This window comes from Colias eurytheme, chromosome 27 (assembly GCF_061535395.1).
Source record: "Colias eurytheme isolate Ceu_HAF_F1 chromosome 27, ilColEury1 Martin Lab GWU primary, whole genome shotgun sequence".
In the NCBI taxonomy this organism is placed as follows: domain Eukaryota; kingdom Metazoa; phylum Arthropoda; class Insecta; order Lepidoptera; family Pieridae; genus Colias; species Colias eurytheme.
In genome coordinates, this window is record NC_143006.1 from 844200 (window position 1) to 864147 (window position 19948).

The following is a 19948-nucleotide window of genomic DNA, read 5'->3' on the forward strand; positions in this document are numbered from 1 at the left end:
TTACTATATGCAACGTTACAGAAATACGTCGAATCACGCGTAGTAGGGATAAGAAAAAGATGGCGCGTAACGGAAAAATGTCACGCGTAACGAAAAAATGTTACACTAAATTTTTTTCCAACCCCGATAAAGAAGTTTCACTTCAATAATGTTTAAAATATAAGCATATTTTAAGTTGTATAAGCCATTCTAGTAACTTAATTATAAGTAAACCTGCTAATATTATGTATAAATGCGAAAGTTTTTGAGGATGGATGTTTGTTACTTTTTCACACAAATACTACTGAACCGATTACAATGAAATTTGGTATGTAGGTAGCTGAAGACCCAGAATAAGACATAGGTAGGCTACTTTTTATCCCAAAAATACTTTGATAACGCGGGCAAAACCCCGGTCGGATGAATATACTACGTACTATCACAAATTCTATATTTTATGAAGATGTCTCTCAAAATAAACGAAATAACTATTACATTTCGACGTCGCATATTATCGTTAATTCATAATAAATTACTTGTATAAATTGAATCCTAAAAGCTTAATATCTAAAATCTAGACAGCTTAGGGCTCTTACACTTGAATGGATACATCTAAATCAATTGATAGATGGCTATTCAGATGTTTTAGTTATATTGAATACTTTACCGTTTAAATCATATTTGCAATGTACTTAAAATTTAAGTTTGAGTTTCTTATGACTTATGAGCATCAAAAGCATGTTTCATATGCCATTTTTAGGACATTTCTATATAAGATAAGATATTACGATCGTATTACACATACAGACAAAATTATATAAAACAAAAACAACGTTTTTATTTAAATTTGATTTGTGGAACATTTTAATTTGGTAGTACCTAAGTTTACAATCCAAAGAAATTTGTATAGATATCGCTCAAAAATTTTAAAAATGTATTGCTTTAACCTATTTCGAAGTATTTTAGTAGGTATTTAGGATTGGATTATTCACGTTATCATCATCACTATCACTATCACTATCACTACATAGTATAAAACAAAGTCGCATTCTCTGTCCCTATTTCCCTATGTCCCTTTGTACGCTTAAATCTTTGAAACAACACAACGGATTTTGATGCGGTTTTTTTTAATAGATAGAGTGATTAAAGGGGAGTGATTAAATAGTGGAGAAGTACTGTTAGAGGTTTCTAATGTGATGTCGTAAATAATTACATTTTTTCCGCTTACATTGCAAACGCAGGCTGAACCCTATGAGTTTTATCAAAATAATGTACTAAGTATTGTACACATTGAAAAGGTCTCCAGAAAAGTCCGCGATGGCATATGTCTATCTCTTATGGATTACCCACAATAACTTTTTTTTGTCATTTACTTTTTACGTCAAATAATGGCTAATTTTCGAAGCGATTTAAACCAATACAGCATTAATCCATAACCAATTAAATACCTTGAATACATTGTTCATTTAATATAGATCTATATGGCCCTTTATACCGTATGATTTAAGTGAATATTTTCGAAGATATTACAGATTTAAAAATTGCGGGACGTACCGTTTGCAGCGGTATACCGGCAGGCCGGGCCGCTATGTTTTTATATACAACGTTAAAAGTTTTTCTGTAGTGTACTTAGTATCAGCATTGCACCCGTGCGAAGCCGGGGCGGGTCGCTAGTAAATTATAATATTATCACGTTATTGTAATTAACAACAATTGCATGTAACAATTTCACTTCCCAAGTTTTTGAAGTGAAACTTCTTTATCGGGGTTGGAAAAAAATTTAGTAAACAGATATAAGTACCTTATTCTAATAATTATTATTAAACAAAACCATTTTAATAAAACCAATTGATTGTAACAAAAGGTAGTCGATCGTGACACAATAATCTAATATGATCTATATTTTGATCTCAACAATATAAATTAGATTCTGTCAAGTGCTTTTACGTGATATCCTACTAAATTACTAATGTAATAAATGCGAAAATGTGTATCCTTGTTTGTTACTTCTACACACAAAAACTGCTGAACTGATTTTCATGAAATTTGGCACACACATAAAGGGTGACGATTAGCGTAGGATAGTTATTAGTTACGGATAGTCACGGGAACGGGAACTATGCAGATTTTCTTTTGACAATGTGGGCGAAGCTGCGGGCGAAAATTTAAAACTGTGTTTAATTTAATTTAATCAATAGTTAAATAAATACTTCATCTTAATTAAATAACTTGTCCAATCAATCATTGTACATATTACATAAGACAAATTACTAATTATATTTAATACGAATTCAATGGCAAAAAACATTGCAATTTTTAAACTAGGTATAAAGGTTGTTACACACCATCCATGTTATAAAATTATAATATTCTTTATCGTACCTACTAAAAATTAAAACTGACAAATGTGTTTAACAAAAAATAAACAAGTACCTTATATTTTTTATTTGTACTAAGTATATTTTTCTTTTAAATACGTATGAATTTTTTATGTACGCAACTACAATTGCCTTATATTTACTTTTATTTGAAGAAAAGCAGTTTAAATAGATAATATAAAAAAATGAAATTGTTAATTTAAAATCTGAACACATACCATAGGTAACTTAAAAGGCCAAAACTTGTCTTGATAAGTCAAAATAATCTATACTAAAATTGTTTGAACGCGCTAATCTCAAGAACTACTGGTCCGATTTGAAAAATTATTTCAGTGTTGGATAGCCCATTTTTCGAGGAAGGCTATAGGCTATATATCATCACGCTAAGACCAACAGAAGCGGAGCCACGAGGGTGATATCGCGGAGCGCGGCTAGTTTAATTATATGGATAATCGACGAGCACCTTAACTCATAGGTACTCAAAACCTGACTAAGCTGTCGAATCGTGCGCATCGAAATTAGGATCACTGTGTCGTGATTGGTCCAAATTATAACAATACTTAATTAAGTTATAAGTTACTATTAAGTATTGCAAACAATAATTGACGAAACGATGCTATTCAGTCTGTTTTCAAAATCATAAATTGTATGAACGTTTAGATTTTGTGAAACTTATTACATCTTAAATAAATATTTTTGGGAAAGTAGGAATAGGTATTCATAAAACAATTTATCAACTTTTATTGATCACAACTTAAATTATATCTGCGATGAAAATTATATTTTATACAGTTGATTCAATGTTTGTGTGTTTTTACAAAACTTATGTTTAACAGATTATAAACTACTTAGGTACTCCATCGTAATTACATACATATTTACAAAAAAATATATTACCAGTGTGTTTTTAACACCTTACTTCCAAACCTAAAGTTATTTTTATTCAGTATAAAACTTTCATTTCATTCAATATAAAATTTAATATTTTGTCATTTTATTTATATCAAACCTCCTCAGCTTATAACTTAAAAACATGATCGATACATATCGACGAAGCTTACAAGAGATTGGCAAACCAATACGTGTTTAGAAATTATACTAGTAATCTACATTTTAGAAGCTAGATAACTAAATAATTTAGTACTAGCCGTGCCCCGCGGTTTTACCCGCACTGCTCCGCTCCTGTTGGTCATGATATATAAGCCTATAAATAGCCTTCCTCGATAAATGGGCTATTTAACACCCAAAGCATTTTTCAAATCGGACCAGCTTCTACTAGCCTGAGATTAGCGCGTTCAAACAATCAAACAAACTCTTCAGCTTTGTAATATTATCTAAAAAATAAGTAAAGATTTACGCAAGCATTAGGTATAGGTACCTTTAAATTATATTAAAAATGTTAAAACGGTAGGTATTCAAAGGAGTTTTATTCATTTTTTAGGGTTCTGTTTAGTATATCAATTATTATTGTTTTAAAATAAATCATTGGAAATTATGGAAAATCTTATCAATCTACAAACCCTAGTCTATTTTATCAAAGTAAACGGAATAACATCCTGTTATTTTAATTACATTGGATCATGTTGTCCCGTCCGATTAGGGCCCTTCAGCTGGCCTCCTCCACTCAAGCGACAGCCCAAGCCGAGGTTCGAGATCCCCGTCAAGGGGGGACGCCCTTGTGCATGTCGCTACCAGGGTGAACCTTCCGTTCACCCCCGCGTTAAAATGTAGAAGCCCTTCTGGCTAACATTGAGAAACACCACACAAAAAAAAATGGATCATGTTGTCACTATATTACCATGTACATCAAATTTTTGAGAAAATCTCATATTCTTTCTTCTTAGCTTTCACAGGCAAGTAGTTTCTGAGATTAGTGCTTTCAAACAAAGTACAGCTTTACATAATTATATTATTAGTATAGAAGTATTATTATATAACTGATACATATGTACTAATAAAAAAACTCCTTATTACTTTTAATGAAACTGTTTCAACACAAAGTAAAAAACTACTTTCATGGTTTACATTCTAACTGCTCCCGTGCGAAATCGGGCCGTGTAGCTAGTTTAAAATGCACAACAAAATTTGCAAATCATTCATCTAATTGAATTAGTATTAGCTTGTAATAAAAACCGGCCAAGTGCGAGTCGGACTCGCGCACGAATTCAATTCAATTTTTAGTATTTTTTGTTATAGCGGCAACGGAAAAATATCATTTGTGAAAATTTCAGCTTTCAATCTATGACGGTTTATGAGATACAGCCTAGAGACAGACAGACAGACTACGAAGTCTCAATAATAGGGATTTTTACCCTTTCAGTACGGAACCCTAATAGGAGTTACACCTATGTTTATGCAATACTGTATCGATATCGATGTTATTTCTAAGAACAACCGTACATAGCATCGGTATTTTTATGGCGACCTTGCTCCGAATTTATCGATGGATTGTCATATCGATAAACTAGTGATGTTCTTGCCTTTTACGGTAGAACTTAAATAGTGATGAGTAGGTATTATGAGTGATGTGTTTAAAATTTAAATTGATATGATGTTATGTAAATTAAACATGAAAGGAGAATGGGCAAATTGGGCCTGAAACTTGGGCTAAGACCAATACACACGAAACATTGTTTTTGTGATAGATCATTACACATACCATACGAAAAAAATAAAATAAAAAAATAAATCAACCGGGTTCTTGTACAGTCAAGGCAAAAAGTTTTATTTATTTGGCTATTATTTTGCGCACAATAACGGTTTTTTTAATTCGAGTGAAGTAAGTATAAATCTAAATGTCACTGGAGTGACTGACTTTAACCACAAAAAACGTCTAACTACGTTAAATTATAATAAACACGGTATAGGTAGTTACCTGTTACAAAACATAATATTAGTGTATTTCGGTTATTAGAAGGCTTAAGATTAGTACGTAATTTGTAAGTGAAAGTGAATTGGAGTAACATAAAGATATTGTCATTGTCTTATAACAGTTAATTATTGCAAAAAATATTATACACAAAGAAATAAAACTTGATGTGACTGTACAAAAACCCGGTTGATTATTTTTTTATATATATTTTTCCCGTTATGTATGTGTTATGATCTATTATAAAAACAATATCTAATGTGTATTGGTCCAACTCAAGGGTTCAGGCCCAACTTCCATAGTAAAATGCCCATTCTCCTTTAAAAAGTCGTCTTGTATTTTTCATGGTTAAGCGAAATTTATGAAATTTTGTATGTATTTTAGTAGATACTAGCGGTCTGCCCCGGCTTCGCCCGTGGTAGGTACATGTTTACGTTTCCTCTCCATTAGAACCATCCTAGTACTTCAAGGAAAATTATTATAAAAAAAGAATTAACTAAATCGGTTCAGCCGTTCTCGAGTTTTGCGCTTACCAACACATTTAGCGATTCATTTTTATTATAATATAGATTATCAAACTTTCATCCCCTATTTCAACGTATGACAAAAATGTAGTTAAACATGCGCCTCTAGGTAACTATTTTCATTTCAAAAATTATCTAATTCGGTACATTGGTTTAGTTGTAAAAGCATTATAATTTCGTATTTATAATATTCATATGATAGGTTTCAAGCAATAAGTTTTAAAAGAAATATATATATCAAATGAATAACAACCAAATACTTAACTAAAATAATATTCGTACCAAACTATTGAATTGGCACAATTAAATTATATTTTGCGTAACATTGGATAATCAATCGTGATGTGCTGAGTAATTGGACCGAATTCAATCGAGTTTATTATTATAGTAATATGTACTTGATAAATAATAGGCTTATAATAAGTTGTTACACTTTGTAAATTGGGCCAAAGTTTTTGAGGTTTGTAATTTTCGGCATTATTTGGGTCGGTGTTTTTAAATAAACATTACTCTTCACATAATTAGGTTTTATAAGGTTTTCGATACAAACTACTAAATTTAGCTACCATATTATAATATTCTGCATTTCTCAAAGTTTAAAACATCTACAATTTGCGTCATACGTGCAATTATGTCTAAACTTATAACTGTACTAGCTTTCCGCCCGCGGCTTTGCCTTCGCTTTCAAAGAAAAACCCGCATACTTCCCTTTCCTGTGGTATTTCCGGGATAAAAACTATCCTATGTGTTAATCCAAGTTACCCTCTATATGTTTGCTAAATTTCATTGTAATCGATTCTATACTATTTGCGTGAAAGAGTAACAAATATACATACACGTACACATACATCCATCCTCACAAACTTTCCGATTTATAATATTAAAATTATTAGTAGGAAGGATAATAAGTAGAAGAGGATAGAATTAAAACATCTTTGTAATAGACATTAAAGATTAATCGTATTGCACGCCTCATAAGCGAAGCGTTGAGCTGGGTACTACTGTCACTTCGCGCAAAACATCTTATTTTTCAAACTTAAAATGTCTTTATGTATCATACATTGCACTTGTAAGATAATACATACACACACATATTAAGAAAAAACACTATTTTTAACGTTCATGATATTTTTGATGTCATTTTTGTTATTTAAACTAGTTAAAAAACAGTTTAAAAAAGTTCTGTCTTGGACGTCCGTGTGTCTGTATATGCGGATCCTTTTTCTTGTTAACACGATAGCGACCGAAATACTTTACTAATCGAGTCTTTTTTTTTCTCTTACGCTTGAGTATGCTCAGGAATAGAACCCTTTCATTTTTCAGGGTCTGATTCGATGTGGTTTAATTGTAATTAAATAAACAAAAATAATAATTAATAAATAATTATTAAAAAAAATTATGAGGCGTGCACTTTTGGATTTTCCAAATTATTTTCCTTAATTATTGTTATGTCGGCTCTTCCCTTTTTTTTAAACGTAAACTTAATTAGTAATAGACAAGTAACATACCAAATTAAATAGTTTGACTTACATAAACTACACCTATGCAGTGTAGACCATAATAATATGTACCTAATATACAATGTAATAAGAATCTCTACATGTTTCTCCATAAGTATGATTTAGGTAATCAAGATACTATATATTTAAGTAAATTAATATCAATAATATCTCCCTTTCATGGTGCCCTTCCAAGTTAGTAAAATAGTAATTATTATAGCTGTTGTGCAATGTGCATATAAAATAAAGCTGAAGAGTTTGTTTGTTTGCACTCGCTAATCTCAGGAACCACGGTTCTGATTTGAAAATTTTGCATCTTATAACAGATACAAAATTTAAAAAAGATTATAAAAGTCACTTCCTGCGTCTATCTGAATGTATGTATGCTAAGGTCTTTAAAACAACACAACGGATTTTGATACAGTTTATTTTAATAGCTGACTCTACCACTCTATCTATTTAAAAAACCGCATCGAAATCCGTTGCGTAGTTATAAAGATAGAGACATAGGGACAGAGAAAGCGACTTTGTTTTATACTATGTAGTGATTACGTTATGGTAAAACAAACAACACACGGACAAAGCGGGTAAAACCGCAGGGCAAAGCAGGGTAAATAAGCAAGGTCACATGCATACAAAGCTGTCGGAATGCAAAATGATTGATTCCGGTGCAAATGATACGGTTTCGTAACTCGCCGGCCAAATCGATATTTGCATTTTGCATATTGCATCTCCTTTCCCTTTATGTTATTTATATGGATAAATGTATCGTTTAATTGTGTTCTAGCTTTTTTTGCCAATTCGCGGTATAAGTAACTTTTCAAAATGGTAGTACTTTAAAAAATGACTATACATAATTAGCATAACTTGTAAAAGGGCAAAGCAAGAAGCACCACAACTTAAGTTTTGAATTTGTCTTTTTTTACAAAGCTTCATATCCTCCTAATATCTATGCAAATTAATCCATATTAAGTAGGATAAAAAAAGAGTGAAGTCCCAAGTCCCCAAGTGTGGTAAGGGGCAGATGCATTATACATATGCTTCACTAATCGATTTTCTTTAGGGACAAGTAGGTGATCAGCCTTCTGTGTCCTGCCAGACCGAGACATTTTTTTTTTCTTTGTCTATAATAATTTTAATGAATAATATTATAATCGTAAAGTATACATATATGTAGTTATATGGATAATAATAATAATACTCAATGGATTAATTTAAATGGGGGGCAAGTATCTTGCCTCGCGGCGGTGTTGTTAACAACTCCGGCTGAGTGGCCAGACGGCCGGAGCCTAGGGCGACTGAGTGAGGAACCTACGGACTATCCGAGCGTTGTCCAGCAGGACTGCCCGCTGTATCCCCACTGTCATGGGCTTCACCGGTAAATCCAATATCCAAAATCCAATAAGGAGGTTGGAACCAGCCCATTGGTGGACACATAATTTAAATTATTATTAATCTGATTTTGAAAGTAGATCTGTACAAAGTACACATTCAAACTCAAACATTAATTATTTATTCAATTAGACTTCTTCTAGAAGCACTTTCGAATCGTCATTAATACATATTTTTAACATTTACCACCGATTCGGAAAGCAGTAGTATCTATGGAAAAGAACCGGCAAAAAACTCCATAGTTGCTCTTTTAAAATTTAATTTTCTTAGTATGTATCAAAAACTAAGTATATATTTTTCACACTCTTTCTGACCAATTAAAAATACCTAGGTACCTTTTTTGGAAATCTTTTCGCAGCCCCTAGAATAGGGGATGAATATTTGTGAAAGATTCGGCAATATTGGTACTTACAGGTTCTATTAAACAAATTAATAATAAAATAATTTATTTAAAACAAATAAGTTAACTAAACGGTGAAGGCAAACATCGGGAGGAAACTGACATGTCGAAGAATCAAAAGTTCGACATGTGACATCTGCCCGCACTTGGCCAGCGTGGTGGATTATGGCCTGTACCCTCATAGGCCCGTGTCCCAGCAGTGGGAACGTATATGGGCTGATGATGATGATGAAGTTATCTTATGTGTTCTAAATCCGGAAAGGGGAACCGTTTTATCCCTACTTCCTTAAACGCGAGCAAAACTAGTATAAAAATATGTTATCCGTATGTATAGATTCAAGAGCTTATTTTTCTACAAAAGTTCAAAGGGAATGAAAAATATTGATTAATTGAAAGAGACTAGATTTGATTTTATGTTTGTTCTTTTATTATGTCTTAATCAAAAATTACTAAATCGAATTTATTTTACCATTCAAATATCGAGCAACACTGGGCAATTATTTTTTATTTTATTTCTTATTCCGAGTTAAAACAGAGCAAAGCCAGGACGTACAGCTAGTAATTTATATACCTAACATAAAAAGTTATCCTAAAGGTTTAGGATCCGAACAAAACCACGCAAAAAAAGCTAGTCATTAATAAGGCCATAATTCAATAAAACTGACTAATAAACAAATTAAAATCACCTGCAAACACATATTTTATACAAATAAATCGCACTTGCTCAACACTGATAAATCAATTAAAGCAGCGAGCGCCGCGGGCGATCACTAGTCATAATAAATTGTATGTTGGTCAGAAACTTGTGGAGCACGCTTCGCCGTTTTGGGCTTTTGCGATTGTAAAGTATTGTGGTGGAAGGCACTCTACTTTGTATATTATTAAATTTGTTACTTGCCAAATTACTTTCGAACCGATGTATCGTATACAATGCCATTGAAAAATGCTTCTAAAAGTGTATTTTCGAAGTGTTACTTAGTCTAATTTGAAGGTTTTAATAAGAGAAAGAAGGGTAACTTGCTTTTATTTTGGGCTTCTACCTACAAACAAAGGCTTAGATTTTACTGAGTTAAAACGTTTTTTTATACATAACTAAAAGAAAATGTAATATTGCAGTCCATGGCTATTAAAATAATATTTCCCAATGCACATTACATTCATTCTAGTATTTGCCTAAGTTATAATAATTCCAAATCAAATTACTCGAATATTGTCATAGAATTGCAATATTTATAATACACTAGCTTTCCGCCCGCGGCTTCGCCCGCGTTTTCAAAGAAAATCCCGTTCCCATAGGATTTCCGGGATAAAACCTATCCTATGTCCTTTCTCGGGTATCAAAATATCTCCATACCAAATTTCATGCAAAGTGGTTCAGTGGTTTAGGCGTGATTGAGTAACAGACAGACAGACAGAGTTACTTTCGCATTTATAATATTAGTATGGATTAAGTGACATATCACACTAGCGGATTGCGAGCGGTTTCAAAGCGGAGCGGGTGCGCAACGAATACGTTGCGGGCGCGCAACGAACACGCCGCGGTTGCGCAGCGAATTCGTTGCGGACGCGTCATTTTGTATACTCTCGCACAAAAGCCAGCCCTTCCGCCTTGCCTAACTTCCATTCAATATTTCCATCGTTTCTGTAGCACTCAATTTTTTAACCGTACTGTGGAAATGCACTTACTTAACAGTTAACTAAAGATGTAATAACAACTGGAGTTGTTAAAAAAAGGTGCTATAAAATTGAATTACTAGGACTTTTAGAATGTACCATACATTCCAAAAGTATGTAACGACTGACCAGTATAATCTCTCCCATAGCAACGTATGTTATAAAGAGATTTTGTGAACCTAATTATGAGCAAAGTGATAGTGAGTTGCTGGTTGCTTGATAAAATTTTCTATTCACTGCTATTTATCTAATAATAAGATAGCCCTGTTTTAGTTAAGGAGCTTTAACATTTATTTCACTAATGAACTTTCTTAATGAGCAATTAAGTTATCTGATTGCATTTCGACCAAGATTTAATAGATAAAACAATACCCTAAACATTAACATGTTATGAAACTCGTAAAAAATAATGATCTCATAATTATTATACTATCACAAGTTATAAGTAACAACCAGCACGGATTCCATTTTGTTAATGAGTGTACATGACTGCGACGTAAACGTTGCGCATCTGCCACGCGTCCGCAACGAATTCGCTGCGCAACCGCAACGTATTCGTTGCGCACCCGCTCCGCTTTGAAACCGCTCGCAATCCGCTAGTGTGATATGTCACTAATAGTTTCAAGTCATTTTAAAAATGCAATATCCATACTTCATTTATCCATATTAAAAATATTTTAAGTAGAGCATTCTCCACACAATATATATCAGGAGATGCGCTCACGCACGCCTAACGAGTTAAGATTTAGTATATAAGTCTCCGAATGGTATCGGATCATCATTCCAATATCATCTCTTTACTTATACAGTGATTTCGACGTTTTAAAGGTAATATGAAATAAGTACCTAGTTGTAAAAAATCATTTAGAACACATAATCTAGATATTTTCAAAATTAAGTTTTTTAGGCCATGTGCACTGTGCAAGTGTAATCTATTTTTGTAATGCACAGAAAATTGAAATTTCTCATTTTCATTTTCACCCCTAAATTCGAATTTTCATCTTCAATTTTTTTTGTGGAAAATGTACAGCCTAACAGAAGTCTATAGATTTTTTTAAATAAGTATTTTCCAGTGAATTCAATTTTATGATTTAAAAAAATAAACGTAGATAGTTATATCAAAAATAGTCTAGCTTTTCTCGTAGTTTGATTTTTTTTTCAAAAGCAATAATTAGATATGGAAATAAGATATTTTGCAAGGAATTTCAACATAATATACATATATCTACCTACTTTCTTCTTTACAATTAAATAGTTGTAACTTGCAAACGAGATATATTTTTTTTCGTTTTAAAACGTCTAATTATTGTTATTGAATTACTTACATAATAAATAATACTTATCGCAATTTAAATGTTTCTAAACAGGACATCACAGGAGATCGAAGCAGTCATGAAGGTGTGTATATTTTATTTGCTCAGCACAATCTATATTAAATGAGTATTAATATTGTGATTAAAAATTTGCAACAAAATGTATCTATAATTTCTAATTCTATCATTTATATTTTTTTTTCCAGTTGTTCTTAGTTGGTGTATTATTTGCTGTGTCAGCATTTGCTGAACCACCAGTAAACAACAGGTGAATATTGTGTTTTATGTATGTTTGGTTATCCATCAATACAAAAGACATGAACAGAATTTTGCAAAAATTTAGATAGAAAACAATACAAACAGTAGGTACATGGTTGGTAATATAACTTTTCAAATAAAAAAAAATATTCAAAGATAAACTTAACTGAACGCTATTGAATGGTTAGTATAAACACATTATATAATATTTACTACTGGTTCTGAAAGCAGTTTCAAGAAAAGAGCCGAAAATCCGTAGTCGCTCTTTAGAAATCCCACAAAATATAATTTTCATGCAAAATTAGGCCAAGACGCAACTATAGAAAAGTCATAAGATCGAATGTAGGTACAGCCAAGTCGTAATTTAACGAATTTAACTTTATTTGTGAAAATGTTTCCCTACTTACTTTTTTTTAAATACCAATAAAACAACATTAAAGTTAAAAAAATCTCTTTTTATTTTATTAATTATCATTGGTTATCATCTATTTTAGAGGTGCAAATCCAATACATACAATACAAACGATAAATTTATAACCATTTTTTCAGGTATCTCCCTCCCTCTCAGTCCTACGGCGTTCCTGGTTTTGGAGGACAGAGACAGACAGATGCTATTTTCAGGTAAATATTATTTTTTTTTCATTCATAATATAATAGTCGTAAGGTTGAAAAACATGTTTTTGTTAACACACATCTTTTGCCAATAAAGAAAATCAATGGGTTTACCTAATTAGCCAATATCTCTACATACCTAGTAGTACCTACATATAAAACAAAGTCGCTATCTCTGTATGCTTAAATCTTTAAAACTACTTTATAGATAGAGTGATTCAAGAGGAAGGTTTTAGTGTATAATTTATTATGTTTTAGACAAAGCGGGCGAAGCCGCGGGCGGAAAGCTAGTCTTCTTTATTTCTATGTTATAGGTATTGAATTGAAATTTCAACAAAATATACTTACACAGAGAAACAAAAGCTCACACTGATTACTTAAAAATAAGTCACCTCATCATCATCATCATTGTCAGCCTACACTTGTCCACTGCTGGACATAGGCCTCAGTCATGGCACGCCACTGAGCCCGGTCGTTTGCGCGTCACCTACTTATATAAATCTCGTGTCACAATGTTTGTCCTCAATGGACTCCTAAACCACTTAACCGATTATAATAAAATTCGCACACCATGTGCAGTTTGATCCAACTTGAGAGATAGGATAGTTTAAACATGTAGGTACCACGGGCGAAGCCGGGGCGGACCGCTAGTATCAATATAAAAATACAACGAACTACATTCTTAAAAACAGTATATCCATTTCAATAACAAATTATATATTTTTGTAGAAATCGTCCGTCAAGCACATACAACGCACCCTCCCGTCGGCCTTCCTCAGAATACGGACCCCCAAACCAGATACCATCTAACCAATACGGACCCCCATCACAGAGTCTGACTAATCAATACCTGCCGCCGCAAAGCGCACGCCTATCGCAACCGTCTGCTCAGTATGGAACCCCTAATGGGTTTGGTTCTTCTGACTTCGGGGTTCAGTTCGTGACCCCTTCGCAAGAATACGGCGTTCCTGGATTTGGTAGAGGTAATGTTTTAATTCTTTTTACTACATTTAATCGAAACCATGAATATTAATGTAAATTCTCGTATAATAAGTCAGAATAATGCATTATTTTTAACACACTTTTATAAGTTTCACCTGTATGTTTGTGTTTGTATGTTACTGTTTCCTTTAGACTTGATTTCGACCAACTTGAAACGGACAGATTTAATTCAAACTTAGTACCTTCGCTTATCAAGGATCGGTAGAAATACAATAATTGCATATTTTATTACATCGTATTTTCAGTGTTTTTACTTTTTCATGTCTATTTATTTATTTGTAGTATCGAGCATGATGCGATTTAGGTATTCATTGGAATACATTCATTATAAATTTATATTTTCTACATTTAACCTAACTGTGGTAATACAGGTGGTAACCGTCAATACTCTCAGAATGGCAATGGCGCCAACAACGGCTACAACAGAAACCAAAACCGTCAGTACCTTCCTCCCACGCAAGGCGGATACAACTACGATGATGGAAGCTCTGGGGTAAGGATGCTCTACATTTACATATGATTTTTAAAACGGAATTATTTCCTATTTACTTATACCTCGCTCTATGTTAATAAATGCTCAACAGCTTGCTATACTTTTCAATAGATATAGATAGACATAAAAATATTATTTCTGCCATACTAATGAAAGGATCACAGCAGCTTCGTCAATAAGGGTTCACTTTATTTAATATTACTTCTGAATCATCCAACAAAACTATTAAAAATTTCTTCTTCAATACACAAATACGAAGGTATTCGTGTTTTGTATGTTAGCGAGAGCAGACAAAATTAACCGTAGTAGTTAAATATAACTGAACTTTTCACGAAATTATCTTATAATTTATATTAGGAGCCTGCAAACTACAGTTTCGAATACATGGTGAAAGACGAACCTTCCGGCAACGACTTCGGTCACCGCGAATCTCGTCAAGGAGACAGAGCCGAGGGTTTATACTATGTGCTATTACCTGATGGCAGGAAACAGGTATATTTTTTATATATTTATTCAAGCAGTTAAAAGAATATAATAATTGAAGCCTGGATAGTTTCTGGATGCTGTATTCTCCAAATCAATAATTTTAATGTTAATCCAAATTTATAGTAAGAACTTTTAAAATATTTTCAATTCTGTATCAGAAAATGCTATAGCAAATATCTATTACAGCTAATTTAGAGATTTATATCGTAATGTAACCATATTATCGCCAATCTCCTGATAATCTAAAAAGTAGAATGTGAGTTGTGTAGGTAATATGTATCGTAACAAAATATTTATTAACCATAAAAGATTTGAAATAATCTATTATTTCCAGACTGTCGAGTACGAAGCAGACCAAAACGGTTACAGACCGAAAATATCCTACGAAGACACCGGTTTAGGGGTCGGGGGTTACAACAGAAACGCGCAGGCGGGGGGTTACAACCAGAACGCTCAAGGGGGTTACCAGTATTAAATATTATTATACATACTGGTAGTATTAAATATTCTGCAACGGGGGTTCACTTTAAAAAATGCTAGTGTATAAATTGATCTCTCTGGGGTTTTTGAAGGAATTTATTATTGTGATTTTGTATTGATTTTTAAAGTGAAATGGTTACATTTTTGAACGAATACCACCTATTATTTTTAGTAATATTATAAATGAAGAATTAGAAATTGTTAAAAATAATATGTAGAAATATGTATATTATTTGTATAAATGCTATTGGTTTTTTAATTGTAATGTATTGTATTTGTATCGTTGTTAACAAACGACTGAGGCTATGATAAACGGATTTTGATGTTTTTATTAAGGTTAAGATATTTTATGTAAAATGTAGGTTTCGACAAACTTTTAGTTCATAAGTAATAGTTAAGAATATTAAATATGTTTCGCCTTCCAATTTTTTTATTAAAATTGGGAGAAATGAATCGTAATAATATAAAAAACATACTTTTTTCAAAGTTTCACTTATGTTTGAATTTTAACTGTTTGTTTTTGGAACTAAAAGTTTGTCGTAAATCTTAAATTTACGAAATGGCCAGTTTTGCCAAATCTATCTTTCTCTAAGGCTTGTACAGTTTTATTTTTAATGGTTACTTTAATAAACTTTGCTTTTGTATATTTATTTGTTTCTTTTCTGTAACCTATCTTACCTACCTTTTAATCAATTGTATTGTCCCATGGAGCTTGTAATAAAAAGAAAACATTGCAAAAAATCCTTTTATAAAAACTATTATAAGATTTATAAGCAATTAAAATAAAACATGCATGTATAAAAATAACATTTATTTAAGACATAGGTTCACTTTCTCATATATTTCCGTTGATCAAAATTATGAATTTAATATTTTCTTGTAATTCAATATTTTATTTTGACATAGTTAGTTAAGTTACGAATGGTTACAATAAGAAAACTGAAAAAGGTAAAAAAATAGGTAATAGTGGTATCTCTATTAAATCATTTATAAACATCATAAGTTAACAACAAAATATCTTATAAATAAATCATAATTAACATAGTTCACTTGAAATTGGCTAGATCAATAATGATGGATTCTAGTTGGGTAGTAGATAGGAAACTGTAGGTCTATAGCCGTTTTCATCAGCTACATAATCCACCTTCTGAAAAAATCAAATAATAATGCTGTTATTATTACAACTATTAAGTACTAGTACAATCTAGATTTTAAATAAAATATTTAAAGTTAATAATAATTAATAATAAAATATATAATAAAAAGCTTAAATTTGAAGCTTTTTGTTTCAAACTTCTAAAATATTGAAAATCTATCGAATGCATGAATCAAAATTACTTATTTAAATGCCAATTATAAACTTATTTGCACAATTCAATTTATTGAAAGTACGTCTGGTTGTCTTGTAGAAATCGCTGCAAAGCGATAAGATCGCCTATAGTTTCAATGTATTCAAGTTTTATGTAGGTTATTGTAACATTCTCATAGCACTAAGATTATTATTTACATTTAAGAGAGGATTTAATAGACTCCCAGTATTCGATTAATAAAAATAAATAAATATATGTAACAAAAACAGTATTTCGTCTATAAAACATTAAATAATTATAAATTACCTGTAAAAATATTAATAACTAGCTGCGCTCCGCGGTTTCTCATGAATGGGCTATCTAACACCGAAAGAATTTTAAATCGGACCAGTATTTCCTGAGATTAGCGCGTTCAAACAAACAAAAAAACTCTTCAGCTTTATAATATTAGTATATATTACCTGTATCCGTCCGTCAGGCAGCAACACATAGTACATGCCAACAACACGGTTGCCGATTCGCGACTCGCGCTGCCCAAAATTGGGACCTACTGGCTCTTGTTTTACCATGTATTTATAGAGGTAGTTGTTGTCCTGTCAAATTAAATTATTAATATTAAAGAAAAAGCAATTTTAATGTAAAATTTAACCATCAATATGTACTTATTTAATAAAAATTAAAAACATACCGAGGCAGCACCGTTAACAGGATATCTAAAAATATAAATAGGATTTAAGAAATATGATACGTATGCTTTTCATAGATATGAATTTTGATTACAAAGGATTCCTATAGATATTTAAGATATCCTGTATAATTCGTTAAAAAGTAAAATGTTTTATTGTAAACACAAAGGAATGAACAAAGAATAATTATTATTAATAATAATTATGTAGGTACATAATATATTCTACTCACTTACCCATTATATTGAGGTTTTCCATATACAGATGCAATAGCAATTGCAACGAAAAGAATAAGTAACTGGAAATCAAACACATAATAATTTAAATTGATTTAACATTATATTTGTAATTCGTAAAATAAATGTAATTTGAATTTGAATTTACAAGAATAATATTAATAAACTATTTAATAACGATATCTACTATTATTGTAATCCATACTAATATTATAAATGCGAAAGTAACTCTGTCTGTCTGTTACTCAATCACGCCTAAACTACTGAACCAATTTGCATGAAATTTGGTATGGAGATATTTTGATACCCGAGAAAGGACATAGGCTATCTTTTATTGCGAAATATGTACCACGAGCGAAGCCGGGGCGGACCACTAGTTCCATATAAAATAATAGCAGAATAACATAATACCCGTAAAATTTATGAAACAAAGGTTATTTATGAAACAAAGGAAAAAAATTACGAAACAGTGAATATGGCCCTTACATTATTAAGACGTAATTACACTTACCTTCATATTTGAGCTGAAATCCTCATTTGAATACAACTTAAACCTTTATATACCAATTTGAAGTTAGATACATTAATAAGGATAATTTAATATTTCTTACCATTGAGTTACTATGTTCTACGTACTAGAGAGGGCATCGCTACTACACCCTTTGTAACACGAGTTAGAGGCAAACGTCACAGACTCTCATCGCTTAATCTATGACTAACTAGACGCCCCGCGCCGCGCCGCCGCGCTTGTCGCACAGATTTTGTTCGTGTCCTCTCTATACGTAGTAATAATACCTCAATGTTTGTTACTCAAGTAAGCTAATTGTATAAGCTATTCTTATCATATACTAGCTGCTCCGCGCGGTTTCATCCCCGTGGCTCCACCCCTGTTGGTCGTAGCGTGATGATATATAGCCTATAACCTTCCTCGATAAATGGGCTATCTAACACCGAAAGAATTTTTCAAATCGGACCAGTAGTTCCCGAGATTAGCGCGTTCAAACAAACAAACAAACAAACTCTTCAGCTTTATAATATTAGTATAGATACCACAGTACGTAAGCAGATATATTATTTAAAGGCGTATAAATATTATAATACTAGTATATATACTAGGTAACACCTCGGCTTCATTCGCGCACTTTAGGTTCGGAGATGAAAGTAATATTTTTTCGAAGTGTAATTTATTTAGGCGCGTTGAGAGTAAAATTTCAAGGTCGCGTCATTGCAATACCGACACGTCATGGAGTAAGTCGATATGGTATCTTTGAATCTTGCTAAAGAAGTTTCACTTCTGACAAGTGTGCTAGGCACACACGCATTTAATGTATCTTCTACATTCTCATATTTATATGTGTAACCAACTTTATAATCTGACCCAGTTTTCCCCTTAATATAAAGACGTACCTATTAATAACAAAATGGGACAGGAAACTGAATCAAAAACAGGAAAACAAGTTTAGATTCATTTCCTTATGAAATACATATTATTGACGGAAACTTCTTGTTTTATTTTATTCTTCAGTCAGTCAGTCATTCAACAGTCGATAATATTTTCAAATAACTGCAAAATTCGTTTATTTGTTTTATTAGCTGTTCCCCGCGGTTTCACCCGCGTGGCTCCGCTCCTGTTGTTCTTAGTGTGATGATATAGCCTATGCCCTATAGCCTTCCTCGATAAATGGGCTATCTAACACCGACATATTTTTTTCAAATCAAACCAGTAGTTCCTGAGATTAGCGCGTTCAAACAGACAAACAAACTCTTCGGCTTTATAATATTAGTATAGATTAATTAAAACTAAAAACTGTAGATAGGTTACCAACACAACATTCGATCTTCAAACACGGCATACTAACGATTAGACGTCAAAGTGAGATGGCATGATTCAACTATCGTGAGCGAAAATGAGACAACTTTAAAATGAAGCTAATTAGCTACATTTCAAGCTCCTCAGAGTAAATCTCTTGATAATTTTGATAAATCACATAACGGCTCGATGTATTTTGATTTATTAAAAAAGAGGTATCCATACTAATATTATAAATGTCAATTGTTATGTGTATATAATAAATGTCAAATACTAATATTATAAATATTATAATTAATGTCAATCTGTTACTCAATCACGCCTAAACTACTGAACCAATTTGCATGAAATTTGGTATGGAGATATTTTGATACCCGAGAAAGGACATAGGCTACTTTTTATTGCGAAATATGTACCACGGGCGAAGCCGGGGCGGACCGCTAGTTTAAAATAAAACATTGTATTAGGTATTAATATATTAATTATTTTATTACATATATACAAAGCACAAAATTCGCATTGTACTGACTAGTATAATATTTGGTGC

At 32.0% G+C, this 19948-nt stretch overlaps 2 protein-coding genes across 2 annotated transcripts; one reads left to right on the forward strand and one right to left on the reverse strand.

Moving 5' to 3' along the window:
• Window positions 1–11504: 11504 nt before the first annotated feature.
• LOC149896726 (uncharacterized) lies at window positions 11505–15612 on the forward strand. The gene is made up of 8 exons (XM_090117252.1): window positions 11505–11543; window positions 12083–12113; window positions 12235–12296; window positions 12836–12907; window positions 13628–13881; window positions 14272–14393; window positions 14751–14885; window positions 15214–15612. The coding sequence occupies exons 2-8, from the start codon at window positions 12108–12110 to the stop codon at window positions 15352–15354; spliced, it is 792 nt and encodes a 263-aa protein (XP_089973378.1). The 5' UTR covers window positions 11505–11543; window positions 12083–12107; the 3' UTR covers window positions 15355–15612.
• A 599-nt stretch (window positions 15613–16211) lies between these two features.
• On the reverse strand, window positions 16212–18108 carry LOC149896727 (pro-resilin-like). The gene is made up of 5 exons (XM_090117056.1): window positions 18103–18108; window positions 17592–17653; window positions 17358–17382; window positions 17131–17262; window positions 16212–16506 (listed from the first exon to the last, which is right to left on the reverse strand). The coding sequence occupies exons 1-5, from the start codon at window positions 18106–18108 to the stop codon at window positions 16441–16443; spliced, it is 291 nt and encodes a 96-aa protein (XP_089973182.1). The 3' UTR covers window positions 16212–16440.
• Between the last annotated feature and the right edge of the window lie 1840 nt (window positions 18109–19948).